The 16,272-nt window shown below is 38.7% G+C and overlaps 1 protein-coding gene across 2 annotated transcripts; it reads right to left on the reverse strand.

The window, feature by feature from the left end:
- On the reverse strand, positions 1–13,718 carry lgals3a (lectin, galactoside binding soluble 3a). Of its 2 annotated transcripts, NM_001386796.1 has the most exons (6): positions 13,542–13,718; positions 13,231–13,248; positions 10,252–10,941; positions 4,152–4,240; positions 3,907–4,063; positions 1–719 (listed from the first exon to the last, which is right to left on the reverse strand). In NM_001386796.1, exons 2-6 carry the CDS (start codon positions 13,243–13,245, stop codon positions 564–566), a joined length of 1,107 nt encoding a protein of 368 aa, NP_001373725.1. In that variant the 5' UTR covers positions 13,246–13,248; positions 13,542–13,718; the 3' UTR covers positions 1–563. The 2 variants fall into 2 exon arrangements, with proteins under 2 accessions (NP_001373725.1, NP_001373726.1); NM_001386797.1 differs by lacking the exons at positions 1–719; positions 3,907–4,063; positions 4,152–4,240 and adding an exon at positions 9,595–9,999.
- Positions 13,719–16,272: the final 2,554 nt, after the last annotated feature.

The raw sequence follows: 16,272 nt of genomic DNA on the forward strand, positions 1-16,272 counted from the left end.
TTATGTCCAAGCACATTTTAATCAGGGTAATACAGCATTCGTTTGGACAAAATAATTTGCTTCCCTCCATCATCTCAATGATTTTCCTTAGAATAATAAACATTTTCCAACATTCATTCCAAACAAAAGAATATTCAGCCATTTAGATCTGCTGTTTTCCAGCTCAGTGTCGCAGCTCTGCTCTGAAGTTTCCTGAATTAGAGTTTATGGGCCCCCGCGGGCATCAGTACACATTTGATTTTCACTAAATCAGTCATGTTCCGGTATACATGCAAAAAGGGTAACTAGTAGAATGCACTCTGAAGGGTGAGAGAATAAGGACAAACAGAGTGATAATAACAGCGTCCTCTCAGAAGAGTCAAAACATCTTCTATATCTCTACAGTAATTCATTTGTTTAGATCATGTGCCCATCATGTGTTTGACTAAACTGCATTAGAGATGCAGGAACTGCTAGAAATGTTCACTCTTTCAGACATAACTGATATTTTCCCATGTTTACCAATGATTTAGTGTGTCACCTCCACACTACTGAGCTGCTGTGTGTGTGTTTGTGTGTGTGTGTTAGATCATGCTGGGAGCTGCGCTGAACAGAGTCACGTCTCCATCTATGCGCAGACGAGTGACGTCCTCCATCCCGCCTGTCCTGTGCTCAAACTCCAGCAGGTGAACACCGTCCACAGCCACCTTAAACCCGTCTGTCTCCACCAGGATCTTCAGCTGCACACATACACAGTATGAGAATCAGATCACCCTGATACACTTCAAACGAAAGGTTGTGACGTCAGTTTGAATGAAACTGGGCCAAAATGAAGTTTGCATGGAGTTTATTTTGGAAGGTTGAAAATAGCTTGGTAAAGTCCCCAGCAGTGCTGGGTTAGTCGCTTCAAAAAAGTAGATAATTACTAATTAAATCTTTAAAATTGTATTTAAATTACTTTTCTAATTACTTTGTCAAAAAAAATAATATAATTACTTAAAAAGTAATTTATTTACTTGACTCAATACTGCTTAAAATCCCTTATTCTCAAAGCAGAGACAATAAAAATTAAACTCTTTTAATAATTTATTTATTTATGAGTCAAACATTTCATACATAGCATATACTGACATAAATACATTACTCACTCCAGTGTTTCTTAAGCATTTGCAAATGTTGGTCAAACCTCCTTTATTTAAAAAATGGGTTATTAAGCGATATATATATATATATATATATATATATATATATATATATATATATATATATATATATATATATATATATATATATAGTCTGCTTATCAAAATTTTTAATTCAACTTTTCTCACTCAATTCCCTGATTTTTAAGCACATGCACTCATTTGTTAACTGAAAAAAAAAAATATCCGCAAAAAATGTAATAATTACTCTGCTTCTCTGAAAGGATTTTTACAGAACTGTTGGATTAGTTTCCAGTATTGAAGACACGTACATATTAAGTAACCGATATTAAATGTACTTAAAAACTTTGTCAGTGAGAAAGTAAGTTTGTTAAAAGTAAAGTAAGTTCATGCTAGTAAACACCTTTGAACTTCCATAGGTCAATGGAGATTATGTAATAAGAAGGTGTGCTCTGGTACTCTGCCCTCTTTGGAATTAAAATGGGGGGAAAAAAATCAATATTTGGGCCTTGATGTTCCTTCTTAAGGTTTGCGTGAAATGAAAATCTACAATGTTTATTATGATATTTATTATGATTTATTATGACAATTAAGTCTGTGTAATCAATTTATTGAACAAAATGTTTGGTAATCCTCAAAGTCTGACATTTGCTTCTGCGTTTGGAGTGTCGGTCATTTTCTGTTGACGTCAATATTCTTAACCACTCTTCCTTTAACTGAAGCCCTCAAACTGACATCAACATGAGGACCACCACTACAAACTCAGAAGACTTTGATTGAAGATTACTCAAAAGTTTTTTCTTCAGTGGGTTACATTCCATGGATTAATTGTTGATCTAATTAATAATAATGTGCTCTAGAAAGAGACACTTTAATTTAAGATTTCACATGGACATGAATATTAAAAACGTTAAAGTTGGCTATGAGCAAACGATGCACAAAAATAAAGCCTCAACCCATCTCAATATTCTGTTTCAGTGGGAAGTACATTTACATTTACATTTAGTCATTTAGCAGACGCTTTTATTCAAAGCGACTTACAAATGAGGACAAGGAAGCAATTTACACAACTAAGAGCAACAATGAATAAGTGCTATAGGCAAGTTTCAGGTCTGTAAAGTCTAAGAAGGGAAGTATTAGTAGTATTAGTATTTATTTATTTATTTTTTTGGTACAGTTAGTGTGATATTCAGAGAGGCAATTGCAGATTAGGAAGTGAAGTGGAGACTAAATAGTTGAGTTTTTAGTCGTTTCTTCAAAGTAGCGAGTGACTCTGCTGTTCTGATGCAGTTAGGGAGTTCATTCCACCAACTGGGCAGATTGAGCGTGAGCGTGAGCAAAAGTGATTTCTTCCCTCTTTGGGATGGAACCACGAGGCGACGTTCATTCACAGAACACAAGTTTCTGGAGGGCACATACATCTGCAGAAGTGAGAGCAGATAAGAAGGAGCAAGGCCAGAAGTCACTTTGTAGGCAAACATCAGAGCTTTGAATTTGATGCGAGTAGCAACCGGCAGCCAGTGCAAACGGACTAGCAGCTGAGTGACATGTGCTCGTTTAGGTTTATTGAAGACCACTCGTGCTGCTGCGTTCTAGAGCAGTTGAAGAGGCTTGATAGAGTTAGCTGGAAGCCCAGCTAGTAGAGAGTTGCAGTAATCCAGTTTGGAGAGAACAAGAGCTTGAACAAGGAGTTGAGCTGCATGTTCAGATAAGAAGGGTCGGATCTTTCTGATGTTGTAGAGTGCGAATCTGCACGATCGAGCAGTTCTAGAAATGTGGTCAGAGAAGTTTAGTTGGTCATCAATCGTTACTCCAAGGCTTTTCACCATTTTGGATGCAGTAATGGTTGCCCCATCCATCTGGATTGAAAAGTTATGGTGTAGAGTCGAGTTGGCAGAAACTACAAGCATTTCCGTTTTTGCGAGGTTCAGCTGAAGATGATGATCTTTCATCTAGTGTGAAATGTCCAACAGGCAGGCTGAGATGCGAGCTGGAACCGAGGGATCATCAGGATGAAAAGAGAGGTATAGCAGTGACTCGAGCGTAGATAGCAGGATCTGGTGGTTGACAGTGTCAAAAGCAGCTGACAAGTCCAGCAAAATGAGGACTGATGATTTAGAGTCTGCTTTAGCCAGTCTGAGATCCTCCACGACCGAGAGCAGGGCAGTCTCAGTTGAGTGGCCTTTCTTAAAGCCGGATTGCTTGTTGTCCATGAGATTGTTTTGAGTAAGAAAGTCCAGGACTTGATTGAACACTACTTTCTCCAGAATCTTGGCCATGAATGGAAGCAGGGATACTGGTCTGTAGTTTTCAAGTAGCGTATGGTCCAGGTTGGGTTTCTTTAGCAGTGGGGTTACCCTAGCCTGCTTAAATGAAGTGGGGAATAAACCAGAGTCAAGAGATGTGTTAATTATGTGAGTCAGTGTTGGTATGACTGCAGGAGAGATGGCTTGCAAGAGATGAGAGGGAATGGGATCGAGTGGACAGGTGGTTGCATGGCTAGATAGCACGAGTTTGGACACCTCAGACTCAGGGAGCTGAGAAAAAGAGGTGAGTGTGTGTGGTGTTGGTGGTGTATCTTGCGTGTTTGTCGTAGGTGCAGCAAATTGAGCACTGATTTTTGCAGTTTTGGTGCAAAAAAATGTAGCAAAGTCATCAGTAGTAAGTGTGGAGGATGCGGGTGGAGGAGGAGGATAGAGGACATCAACATGCTGAAATAAAAGTCTCAGCAACTTCCGCTTTACACAGAATTAAATGTTCTTACCTCAAACTGTCTGCCCTGCACAAAGGGAAATCCTCCTTCCCTCTCCTCAGGACCCCAGAGACCCCCGAGCTGTGAATTTCGTACGACGGTGTTCTCGTGGAAGCGAGGGTTAAAGTGGAAAACCACTTCATGCCCCCTCATAAAGTCTACATGGAACCTGAGAAAGGAGAAGTGTGTTTTGACAAAGAGAGTGGGACATGTAGAAGTCATGCTAGGGTTGGTTACATTAGTGTCTGTGTTTTTACCTGTCTCCTCCTATTATTGGTTCACCCACTATGGTGATGAGCAGGTGTGGCATAATCCCAGCGCGCAGTGGGAGATCATACGGCAATGGCTGAAACACAAACAAACTATGTGAGATCCTTAACACTTGCAAAAGGTCTCCAGTAAAAAATTATATACATAAATGAGGCACAGGTTTCCATCTTTATTACAGATGCTGAGATCGCAAAAAGACACACAATATTACAAATCTAAATTGAAAACAATGACTCTGCCTGGTCAGAAAAGATGTTTTGTATGGATTTAAAGGGACAGTTCACAAAAAAATAGTAATAATTTTGCCATCATTTACTCACTCCTGACTTGTAATCAAGTTTTTTTTCTGTTGAAAACAAAAGACGATATTTTGAAGAATATTGGAAACCTGTAACTAGGCCCACACGGAATCTTTTTTTCCCGGAGATTTTCTGCAGAATTTCGCAGATGTCTGCAGATTTTTAGCCCATTATTAATTTTGTTTATTTGCTTGAGTAAATGTGTAAATCTGAATTTATTCAGTTTTTATTCAGTAATTTATTACTTTTTATTCAATATATTAAGGTTTTAGTTATGATACTCCGCTGGATACTCCCAAAATAATTCCGCTGAATTCCACAAATTTTTACCAAAATTCTCAGCAGAAATAGCAAAAAACCATCCGCAGATTCCGTCTGGCCCTGCCTGTAACCACTGACTTCCATTGTATTTTTTTTCCTACTACTGGATGTCAATGGTTGCAGGTTTCCAACTGAATTCAAACTTAATTACATGAGTCAAGTTATTAGCTTTTTATTTTTCGTAAACAACTATTATAGAATGGCTGTCGTAGGATGTAGGATGATAATGCATTGCAAACGCATTGATCAGGATAAACTGCTTTATTTTCACATATGAAATGACAATTAACCCTAAAAAACTAAACTGCCTGTCACTAAAGGGGTTTAAAACCTTTATGAACTTGTTTCTTCTGTTGAGCTCAAAACAAAATATTCTGAAGAATGTTGGGAAAGCCACTGACATCTTTAGTAGAAATAAAAATATTTCTTAGAAAAAAAAAATCTTCAGTATATCTTCCTTTTTGTTTAACAGAAGAACAAAAAAAAATCCAAAAGGTTTGAAACAAGTGGAGGATGACTAAATGATGACAGGATGTTTTATTTTGGGGTGAACTACCCCTTTAAACCCGTTTGAAAGTCTTTAGAATGTACTCAAGTAGACTTTACAGAATGTTTTCTCTCCGCAGGGTCAGATGGTGAGAGTCCGTAGGATCCTCTTAAGTGTTGGTTATGATGTACCATTGTTTTGACGACCTAATGCAAAATGCCACAAAGCATATTTTCAAGAGCTGCATTCATTTTTTTTTCTCATGGAATTTTTATTCTTGCAACGGCATACAACCCACACACCATATACAATCCTATCTAGCCCCTACAAAAATCCCCAAATAAACATCAACATCTGATGGAAAAAAATTGCAATAATAATAACAAACCATATATATATATATATATATATATATATATATATATATATATATATATATATATATATATATATATATATATAAACACACACACACACACACATACCTCCACTCAATCCACAGCTAAGGTTTTAAAATCATTAAAGAATGCAATCAATTGTTTTTTTTGTTTTTTTTTCTGTTCTCCTCTACCTCTGATCCTGTATTCTCAAGTTTTAAAAAGAAGACCAAATCTTTGAGCCACAAAGAAATAGAGGGGCGTTGTGGGGAGGTCCAAGACAACAGAAAAGAGATGCAAAAGCTACAATGTCAGCTTGTTTCTGGTTTAAAGGTTGACACTGAGATGGAGCACCAAATATTGTGATTAAAGTGCAAAAAGCTAACTTGACCTGCATTCAGAAACTATTTTAAAGAACAAAATTCAATTTTGCAATTTGGGACAAAATACAAACATATGAATAAGGTTACATTGTGAAAGTTTACATTTATCACACATATCTGAAACATTGGGATATATTTTAGAAAGTTTGGCCTTTCATTTTTATATTGATAATGGCAGCATCTTCACTATTTGCCCCAAGGGGTCCTCTGTCAACTCCAGCATCATGATTTTTAATGGGGTTAAAGTCTAGAGCTCATATTGTTTTGCTGATTTTATCAGCCGCTACAAGCCTATCGCCAAAGTATCGATATCCGCAAATCAGCCACCAATATTACCATTTTTTAAAAAAAACATATTTTACAGAAAACAACACATACAAAATGATTGAATTATGACTAGTGAAGTAGTCCTTGCTCAGTTGTTTGCTACTGGAAACCAGACAACCTGTTCAGTCAGTAAGAAGGCCAGAGGCATTCAAGCGCTGATGTAACAGTACATTGCTGATTCGTTTGTTACTGCAAAGTTAATAAACAATAACCTTTTTAGAGTTTTCCATACATTGACCTATTATAATTTATTCAGTTATTCACATTTAGAATAGCTGTGCTTCCATGATAAACCTGCACCTGTTGGATTGGCACATCATGAACTGTTTGATCAGCACAACTGAGTGATCATCGCAAATAAATGCGTTTCTCTATCTATTACTTTTAGGTATATACTGTATTTTTTATACAGTTAAATTAGTCAAAAGTCAAATTAGTCAGTTAAATTAGTCAAAAGTTTGGACACATGAATGGGAAAGTGTCCTTGACTGATACTGTAGTATAATACGCACATAAAGAATATCGGCGAATATATTGATTGATATGGGTCGGGCTCCATTTAGTTTAATTGGTGGAAAGTCATGTGTGAAAATGAAGCTGACTTTTACAAATTAAACCAGATGAATTTCATCCTGTAATTGACATGGCCGTTTTACAATTAAAAAAAACTACACACTACATCAGTTGGAATTTAAACCATTTTTGTGGGGGAAGAAAACTAAATATATGCCAGAAACATTTGAATCGCTGTAATAACCAATCACATCCACAAAACTGCAATCTGTAAAGTGTTTGCTTCTTTATCCAAAACAGCAACGTGTAAAAGCTCATGAATTATCAATAGCAGTATGGATCACAACATTGATATTGTTCATATGATATACAAAATGAAACTTTCATTAAAAAAAAAAACGTTTCAGATAATCTGGTTGAGATTTGCATAAAAAAGGGATAGTTCACCCAAAAAGGAAAATGTACCCACTTCCCCCCATGTCATTGCATTCCTTTATGAGTCTTTTTTTCCATTTAAAAACATTTGTTTCAACTCATATAATATCATATAACAAGTAAAAGTTCGACAAAACGTTTTTGATTGAAGTATTGGTGTTTACTCTTATGTATTTTGGTGAGGGTTAGATGACTTCAGACCCTTCAAAATTCTAAATAAAAAATGCATGAATACATGAATTTGATGTTTGTTAATCTTGGATAAGCCTTATAACTCTGACCCAGAGATTCAGACATGACGTGCAGAGACCTGACAGCCTTCAACATCTGTTAATAACTTCTCCCATGATGCAGAGTTTCTTCCATTCTCCATAATAAAATTCCATTGCGGTCTTTTCCATAGTGTGCAAAATATCAGAAAACCCTCCCTGACACGAAACAGAACAGTATTTTCCACTTTTCACTATAAACTAAAACTTTTCCTATAACAGAAGCTAAGTCATAAACACTCGTGTTTATACTAAACAGAAAACACCCAAAACAAGTCAAACGCGCATTCGGAAACATCCTCTTGTTCCAGCTATAGCCACGTCACCGATCACATGACAAACCACCAGAAGGAAATCTGACATCATTTAGTTTACAAACATCTTTGCTATGGCAGCACTGTGATAAATCTCATAAACAGCCAATCCCTGATTCCAAAGTGTCTCCAGTGCCTCCAGTGAATAAAGCCTGGCCTGATTAATCAATCACACACTAATCTATGAACAAACAAAAACCTGACACACATACATATTAAAGATGCTTGTGTAAATTCAAATTTTATATCATTCTACACTCACCGGCCACTTTATTAGGTACACCTTACTAGTACCAAGTTGGACCCCTTTTGCCTTCAGAACTGCCTTAATCCTTCGTTGTATAGATTCAACAAGGTACTGGAAATATTCATCAGAGATTTTGGTCCATATTGACATGACAGCATCACGCAGTTGCTGCAGATTTATCAGCTGAACATCGTGATGAGAATCTCCAGTTCCACCACATCCCAAAATTGCTCTATTGGATTGAGCTCTGGTGATTGTGGGGGCCATTTGAGTACACTGAACTCATTGTCATGTCCACGAAACCAGTCTGAGATGATTCGCGCTTTATGACATGGTGCATTATCCTTCTGGAAGTAGCCATCAGAAGATGGGTACAATGTGGTCATAAAGGGATGGACATGGTCAGCAACAATACTCGGGTTGGCTGTGGTGTTGACACCATGCTCAAATAGTACTAATGGGCCCAAAGTGTGCCAAGAAAATATCCCAACACCATTACATCACCAGCCTGAATCGTTGATACAAGGCAGAATGGATCCATGCTTTCATGTTGTTGATGCCAAATTCTGACCCTACCATCCGAGTGTTGCAGCAAAAATTAAGACTCATCAGACCAGGCAACAGTTTTCCAGTCTTCTTTTGTCCAATTTTGGTGAGCCTGTGTGAATTGTAGCCTCACTTTCCTGTTCTTAACTGACAGGAGTGGCACCTGATTGGCCTTCCGCTGCTGTAGCCCATCCGCCTCAGAGTTGGAAGTGTTGTGCGTTCAGAGATGCTCTTCTGCATACTTCGGTTGTGATGAGTGGTTATTTGAGTTACTGTTGCCTTTCTATCAGCTTGAACCAGCCTGGCCATTCTCCTCTGACCTTTGGCATCAACAAGGCATTTGGGCCCACAGAACTGCCGCTCACAAGAAACCCTTGAGATGGTTGTTCGTGAAAATCCCAGTAGATCAGCAGTTTCTGAAATACTCAAGACCAGCTTGTCTGGCACCAACAACCACGCCACGTTCAAAGTCACTTAAATCCCCTTTCTTCCCCATTTTGATGCTCTGTTCGAACTGCAGCTGAATGTCTTGACCCCGTCTACATGCCTAATTGCATTGAGTTGCTGCCATGCGATTGGCAGATTAGAAGTTTGCGGTATCAAGCAGTTGTATCTAATAAAGTGGCCAGTGAGTGTATACTTAAGCCCACTACTGTTAAAAATGTTCAAAACAGTAATGAATACTTTATCCAGCAAGGATGCATTATAACTATATTTTCTGTAGTTTTGAACAATTTACAAAATATGTATATTTTAAATAATGCTGTTTGTTGGCCATCGCAAAGATCAAAGAATTTAAACATTGCATAATGGTTTCCAAAATATTAAGCAGCAAAACTAGTTTTATCATTGATAATAAGCAGAAATAAAGAGCACATTAGTATTTCTGAAGGACCCTGTGACACCGAAGGCTGAAGTAATGATGCTGAAATTTATTTGTCATTGATTGTCATAGGTTTAAGCTCTCATACAGTATAATATCACTCTCTCATATATAAATATAACAACTTCAACCTCTCAGCATTACCAGAAACAAATAATAAATACAGCCCATACAAATCCTTTAATCACAATATAGATTTAGATTGTTGCATCACTAAAACAATGATCTGCAATAATAGTAATAAGAATGACGAGTGTAATGTGCAGTAATTAAATATGTGCATTTGTTTGTAAAGCTGATATGCAAATATATGAATGTGATCTAGGTGTTAAATGTCTCTGACTGGATGTTAACTGGGGTCTGCGATGGCGTCCTCCTCCTGTGACTGCTTGAGCTGTTCATTGTGCTCAATAATATGGAGGTCTATGTAGTGGCTGAAAAACAAGAAGACAAGCTTTTGAGATCTCCATAAGACGTGAATGAGTTTCAGATCTGCAGGTGTAAAGTGAGGAGACCCCAGCAGGACAGTCCCCCAGACCTCAAGAACCGAACAGACAACCCTGAAAGCAACGTGGATGTCACCAACATTTTGACCAAACCAACTCCAGCAGAGCCGTCACCAAACCAAACCCATCACAAGCAGACTTACACGTGCAAACCCATTTATAGACTGGAGTTTAACTCACCATTCCACCTGGAGCTGCAGGTCCTCCGTATGGTCCCATGGGCCCGGGACCGTAGCCTCCTGGTGGGCCTGGGTGAGCAGGAAAGCCTCCTCCTGGTTGTCCCCAAGATCCTGGTGGTACTGGAGGAAACATTCCTCCTCCATATCCTGGACCTCCATCTGGTGGAAAGGCACCAGGGCCTCCGGGGCCGTACATGCCAGGTCCGGATGGACCTGGTGGGTAAGGCACGTTTGGATTGGGACCCTGTGGAGCCCCAGGTGGGGAGGGGAATTGTCCAGGAACAGGATATGGCATGGGTGCCCCACCTGGTGGGAACTGACCTGGCATAGAGGGGAACTGTCCTGGAGCTCCAGGGTTAGGAGGGAACTGTCCTGGTACGCCCGGTCCTGGTGGGTATCCGCCTGGGGCAGCTGGGGCTCCAGGGAACTGGCCTGGGGCAGCAGGGGCTCCAGGGAACTGGCCTGGGGCTCCTGGGCCAGGAGGAAAGGATCCAGGGGCAGATGGCCAGGTCTGGGGGAAGCCAGCAGGTTGGACAGGGCCTCCAGAAGGTGGGAAATGAGGGCCGCCAGGGGCTGCACCAGGCCAGCCAGGATTAGTGGGTGGGGGAGCTCCATTTCCAGGAGCTGATGGATTGGTGTGCTTATTTTTTGATGCTTCACTAGGAACATCATCTGGGATTGCGTCTGCAAGCTACAGGAGAATAATAGGAGAAATAACACATGAGCTAGGCATTTTATCAGAAAGACTTCTGCTCTGTTATTATCATTGAAAAGACAAAGACTAACTAGGGCAAACAGTAGAGTCCAAAAGTCTGAGAACAGATTTAAAGAGCCCATATTATACATGAAATAGGGTCATATCTTGGTTGTAAGGGTCTCCAACAACAGTCTAATATGCATGCAAAGTCAAAAAACACTTTCATGGTCTTATAATCTGCTTTTATTTTTACCTAATTATCCCAGCGACTCCTGTATGAATCGTCCAGTGATTCATTTGTTCCCAAACCCCTCCTTAGCGCGAAGCTAATCTGCGCTGATTGGACCGATGACAGTCTGTCACGATTGGTCGACTGCCTTCAGTCAGAGAATGAAATGCCTAATAGCTAATCAGCAATATAAAAGTAATCACAGTTCATACGCGCTCCATAGTGTAGGCGTGGATTTAAGCTGCCACACACACACACACACAAACACCTCTGGACGACAACGCTCCCGCTTCCGCCCGCACCCGCCAGGTTTTAGCCTGAACCCGACCGCTCCCGCTTATATTTAGAATTTCTTGTCCCGGTGCCCGAACCGCCCCGTTTTCTGCCTGCCGCGCCCGATCCCGCTAAAGAGCGGGGGAGAACATAACCGAAAATCACCCAGCTAAACAGTCCAGAGACAGCCAGACAGAGCTCTCTCTCTCTCTCATACGCGCGCACTAACACATACACACAAGCGCCAAGCAGACACACAGGCAGGCAAAGCTCTGTCTCATTCGCATAGCAATATCCACGATATTGCTAGACAGCCCGCTCCCGTCCCAAATTAAACCTGTTACCGACCGCTCCCGCGATTGATTCGGAAATTTGCAGACCTCTACCACGGAGCTCCGTAAACAAACAGCACGCGTCACGTTTTTAACGTGACTTTGCACGCGATAAGAGAATATAGCCAGTTAACCTGATACAGTACACGCGGTTACAAGTAACAAATCACAACTAAATACATTTGCAAGCTAGAGTCAACGAGGCAACTTTAATCGCACGTACTTACATTTGAGAAATGGAGGAAGAAACTCATCCTGACGTCCATTAGTAAGTTACTCTTTACTGATCCTTACTTTAACAAACGCAGATGAAGTATTCTTTGTAGCCTGTAGTTTCCAGAAGTTTCCAACTGCTTGGTTATAATGCTGAGGTTTCATCTCTGGGTAGAGAATCGATAATGTCCATCTGCAGTGTGACTTCAATCGACCGGCATGTTTGTGTGCGTGTGTTTGTGGGTGTGTGTGTCTGGGTTTCTGCGTAGAGGGCGGGGCCTCAGGTTTGAAATCTCCCGGGTTTGCGCGTGCACGTGAATAACTTGGTTTTCGGTTCGTACGTCATGGCGAAACACCTAATGAATCGGTATCAAGGCGACTCGTTTGAAGCATTATGAGTCGACTCTTTTATAGATGAATCAACCGTTTTAAACACTGTATTCTTACAGATTTAAGCCTTAGCTGGATACTTCACTTCACTTAGAGCTGTGTTACACACTACATGGAGGGGAATTTTCAAAAACCCATAATATGGGCTCTTTAAGATATGGAAAATGAAAACAAAATAAACCTGAAAATTGAATTTTTGAAAAACAAAAATAAACATGTTCTGAATTGAATTGTTCTGGAAACACAAACTTTGAGACAAGGAAAGTTAGAAATGTGTTTCCACTGAAGCACAAACATGATTTTTGAATCATTCTCAAATCATACTGGACAAGCACAAACATCAGGCCTCGATTATAACTGGATTCTACAGCAGGTGTGCATCTGTCATTTGTGCAAAATGACAAATCAAATACAAATATCTTTTTATAGTTTGAATTAGGATGAACAGCCCTTTTGTGAATTTATCTTTTTTATATTTATCAACTTATGTTTAACAGAACAAGCACATTTTCACAGTATTTCCTAATATATAATTTTCTTCCTAATGTATATATTATCTCCTTCAGTTTGGCCTGAATTAAAGTTTTTCAATATTATTATATTTTAGTCAATATTATAACCCACTTAATAACAAAACACTATGTGCTGAATAAAGAATATGGTCTACATTCACCTTTGGGGAAGTATAACGCACTCTACAGTCATTTATACTAGTGGAATCACGGATAAAAAAAAACACACAAAGTTTCTTATTGTACTAACACAGGAGGAAATGCATTCCAAACTGCTGAAAGTGAATTGTTCAACAGGATTATTCATTAACAGTTAAAAAGAAAGGAAACTTACCGAAAAGTCTGCCATGGCCTAAAAGAAAAACAAACGGTGACAATTAATGACATGCAATAACATACAAACCTCATTCTGTCATAAATCTTGAACGTGTAGCCAACTAATAATGAAAACGCTATTAATAGAGAGTAGCGTCACAGGAGCCAACACATTCTCGAAGGCGACTATTTTAGCCACTATACTTTAAACAAATCTCTTATTTAGGTTGAAATCAGGCTCCATTCCAAATAAACATACACTAATGTGCGGCAGGACTACACACATGCGCGTTTTGAGTGAAATGTGTGCAGTTTTGTGGTAATCAGCACCTCGCCTGGATCGGGGCCTGCGGTCCGAGGATTCGGGCTTTTGAGAAGTACCAGGTCCCGTCGCCCGAAAAGATCCGAAAGTCAGAATTACTAAACTCTATACAGGAAGTGAGGTGATAACTGGAACATTGAGGCTTTTCAACGGCGTGTTTAACAACATCGTGAGCAACAAAGTATATGGATCAGACGGCACACGCTGTAGTCAAAGGCAAGAAACAATCTACTGTGTTTATAGATCAGATATGAGCGTTATGCACGCGCACGTTCCCCGATGGGCGTGTCATCTGAGGGATGGGCTGGCTCATTTGCGCATGCGCGGAGTTTGCTAGAGGAGGGGGTGTTTTCTGATCTGGGACGCTTCAAATAAAACAACCATTCCAGTAAAACGACAAATCAAGGTTGACAAAATGTTTACTATTAAACTAGGAGGCCAAACATGTGTCAAATATACATATATAAAATAATCTTATTAATGTGTGGGGCATACCCAAATACAATTCAAAACATTTGTTTAATTACACTAAAGTTTGGGATCAAACATTGTTTAATTTCATCTATTAAATTATTTTGTTTTATATTTACTTCAATTAATTTATTAAGCCTTTAAGAACACTTAAATAACCAATGGTTGCATTTTCTAAAATGTGCTATATATTTGTATATATATTTCACTAAAATCTTATTTTACGTTACTTTGATTTTGAATTAAAACGTCAAAAACGATTTCACATTTAATGTGACAAGCAATATTTGAATACATTAAATGTATTCATTTGGCGCAGGATTTTCTCAACCCTGCAGGTACTAGGGTGATAGGGGTATATGGAAATTTATTGAAAAAGCACATAAACAATTATAGTTATAATAAATATATAAATAATAATCCTCAATAAATACTTTAAAGTAAAAATAAGAATATTAAATTATTAAAATAAATATATAAGCAAATGCCCTTCCAGCTGAAGCACAGCAGTGAGAAACACCCGTACACTCTGGCATTCACAAACTCATAAACTAAGTTTATTCAATTCACCTAGCACATGCCTTTGTACTGTGGGGAAAACTGGAGCACCCAGAATAATCCCATGCAAACATGGGGAGAACATGCAAACTCCACATAGAAATGTCAACTGGCCCAGCCGGGACTCAAACCAGCAACCTTCTTGCTGTGAGGTGACAGTGCTAACCACTGAGCCACCATGTCATCATATATATATACATCAGGGGTGTCCAAACTCGGTCCTGGAGGATCGGTGTCCTGCTGAGTTTAGCTTCAACTTGCTTAAACACAACTACCCATTAAGTTTCTAGTATCTAGTAAGAGCTTGATTAACTGGTTCAGGTGTGTTTGATTAGGGTTGGAGCTCAACCCTCTAGGACACTAGCCCTCCAGGACCCCTCTGATAAACATGAATTTATTTTTATTTTTTTTGCAAGCCTCTTATTGATGTGTGAGATATACCCAAATACAATTCAAAGTTTGGTAAAAAAAATGGTTTGATTATTTAGCAAAAAAAAAAAAAAAAAAAAAAATTTTAATTAATTAAAAAAAAATGTGTATATATATATATATATATATATATATATATATATATATATATATATATATATATATATATATATATATATATATGTGTGTGTTAAAAACTGTTTCATTGTAAATGTGACATTTATAAATGACTTTTAAGAAACAATATTTGAATACATTGAATGTATTAGCTTAGGGCATTATATGATATATATACATACTAATCCTTAATAAATACTTTAATAATACTTTAATTTAAATAAAAATGAGATTTAATACACGGTAAAACCTAACAGTCAACTTTATCAAATGAAGAGTGTACTTAACTCAAAATTGACTGAAAGTTAATTCTACTCATTTGAAAAGAGTGAACTCAGTGTTGAAGGTAATGAGTTAATTAAGTACTTTAATACTTTTACCTAAATAGAGTAAGTTCACAGAACTCATATAGTTTAATTCAATTCAATTCAATTCAGCTTTATTTGTATAGCACTTTTACAAATGTAGATTGTGTCAAAGCAGCTTCACATAAATGGTCATAGTAACTGGATCAGGGTAGTTCAGTTTTTAGTGTTTAAGTTCAGTTCAGTTTAGCTCAGTTCAGTGTGATTTGAAATCAATACTTAGTAGTCCAAACTCTGAAGAGCAAAATCATCGATGCGTATAGCTCTACAGATCCTGAACCATTCAAGTCAGTGGCGACAGCGAAGAGGGAAAAAAACTTCACCAATAGGAGAGTGAAGAAAAAAAACCTTGAGAGAACCAGACTCAGTTTGGCACGACCATTTTAATTTCTCCACTGGCCAAAAGTCTTGTGCAGAGCTGCAGTCTCAGTGGTGGAGGCTGGAAGCTGGCCTCAGCGAAGACTCGTCTGTCCCTGGAGCACCACTGGAATCAGTCTCATGATTCCATGACCACCACCGCAGCAGCAGCTCAGGATACAGCCTGGTCCCGGATATGGACACCTTGGGATCATCTCGTTGTAGGTCTTGGATCCAATCAGTGACTCCACATAATCTGAGGACCTCGGGATGAGTATCCCCAGGTGGAATGGAGAATAAAGCTCAAACTCAAATAATTTGTTGCAATCGGTTTCCCTTAAACGGTTTAAGTTGTCTTAACTTGTTGGGTTTTACAGTACTCAGTTGCTTTGAGTTCTCTTCATTTATTGGGTTTTACTGTGCTCAAATTGCTTCATTTACT

The sequence above is a fragment of the Danio rerio genome, chromosome 13 (assembly GCF_049306965.1).
Source record: "Danio rerio strain Tuebingen ecotype United States chromosome 13, GRCz12tu, whole genome shotgun sequence".
Classification (NCBI taxonomy): domain Eukaryota; kingdom Metazoa; phylum Chordata; class Actinopteri; order Cypriniformes; family Danionidae; genus Danio; species Danio rerio.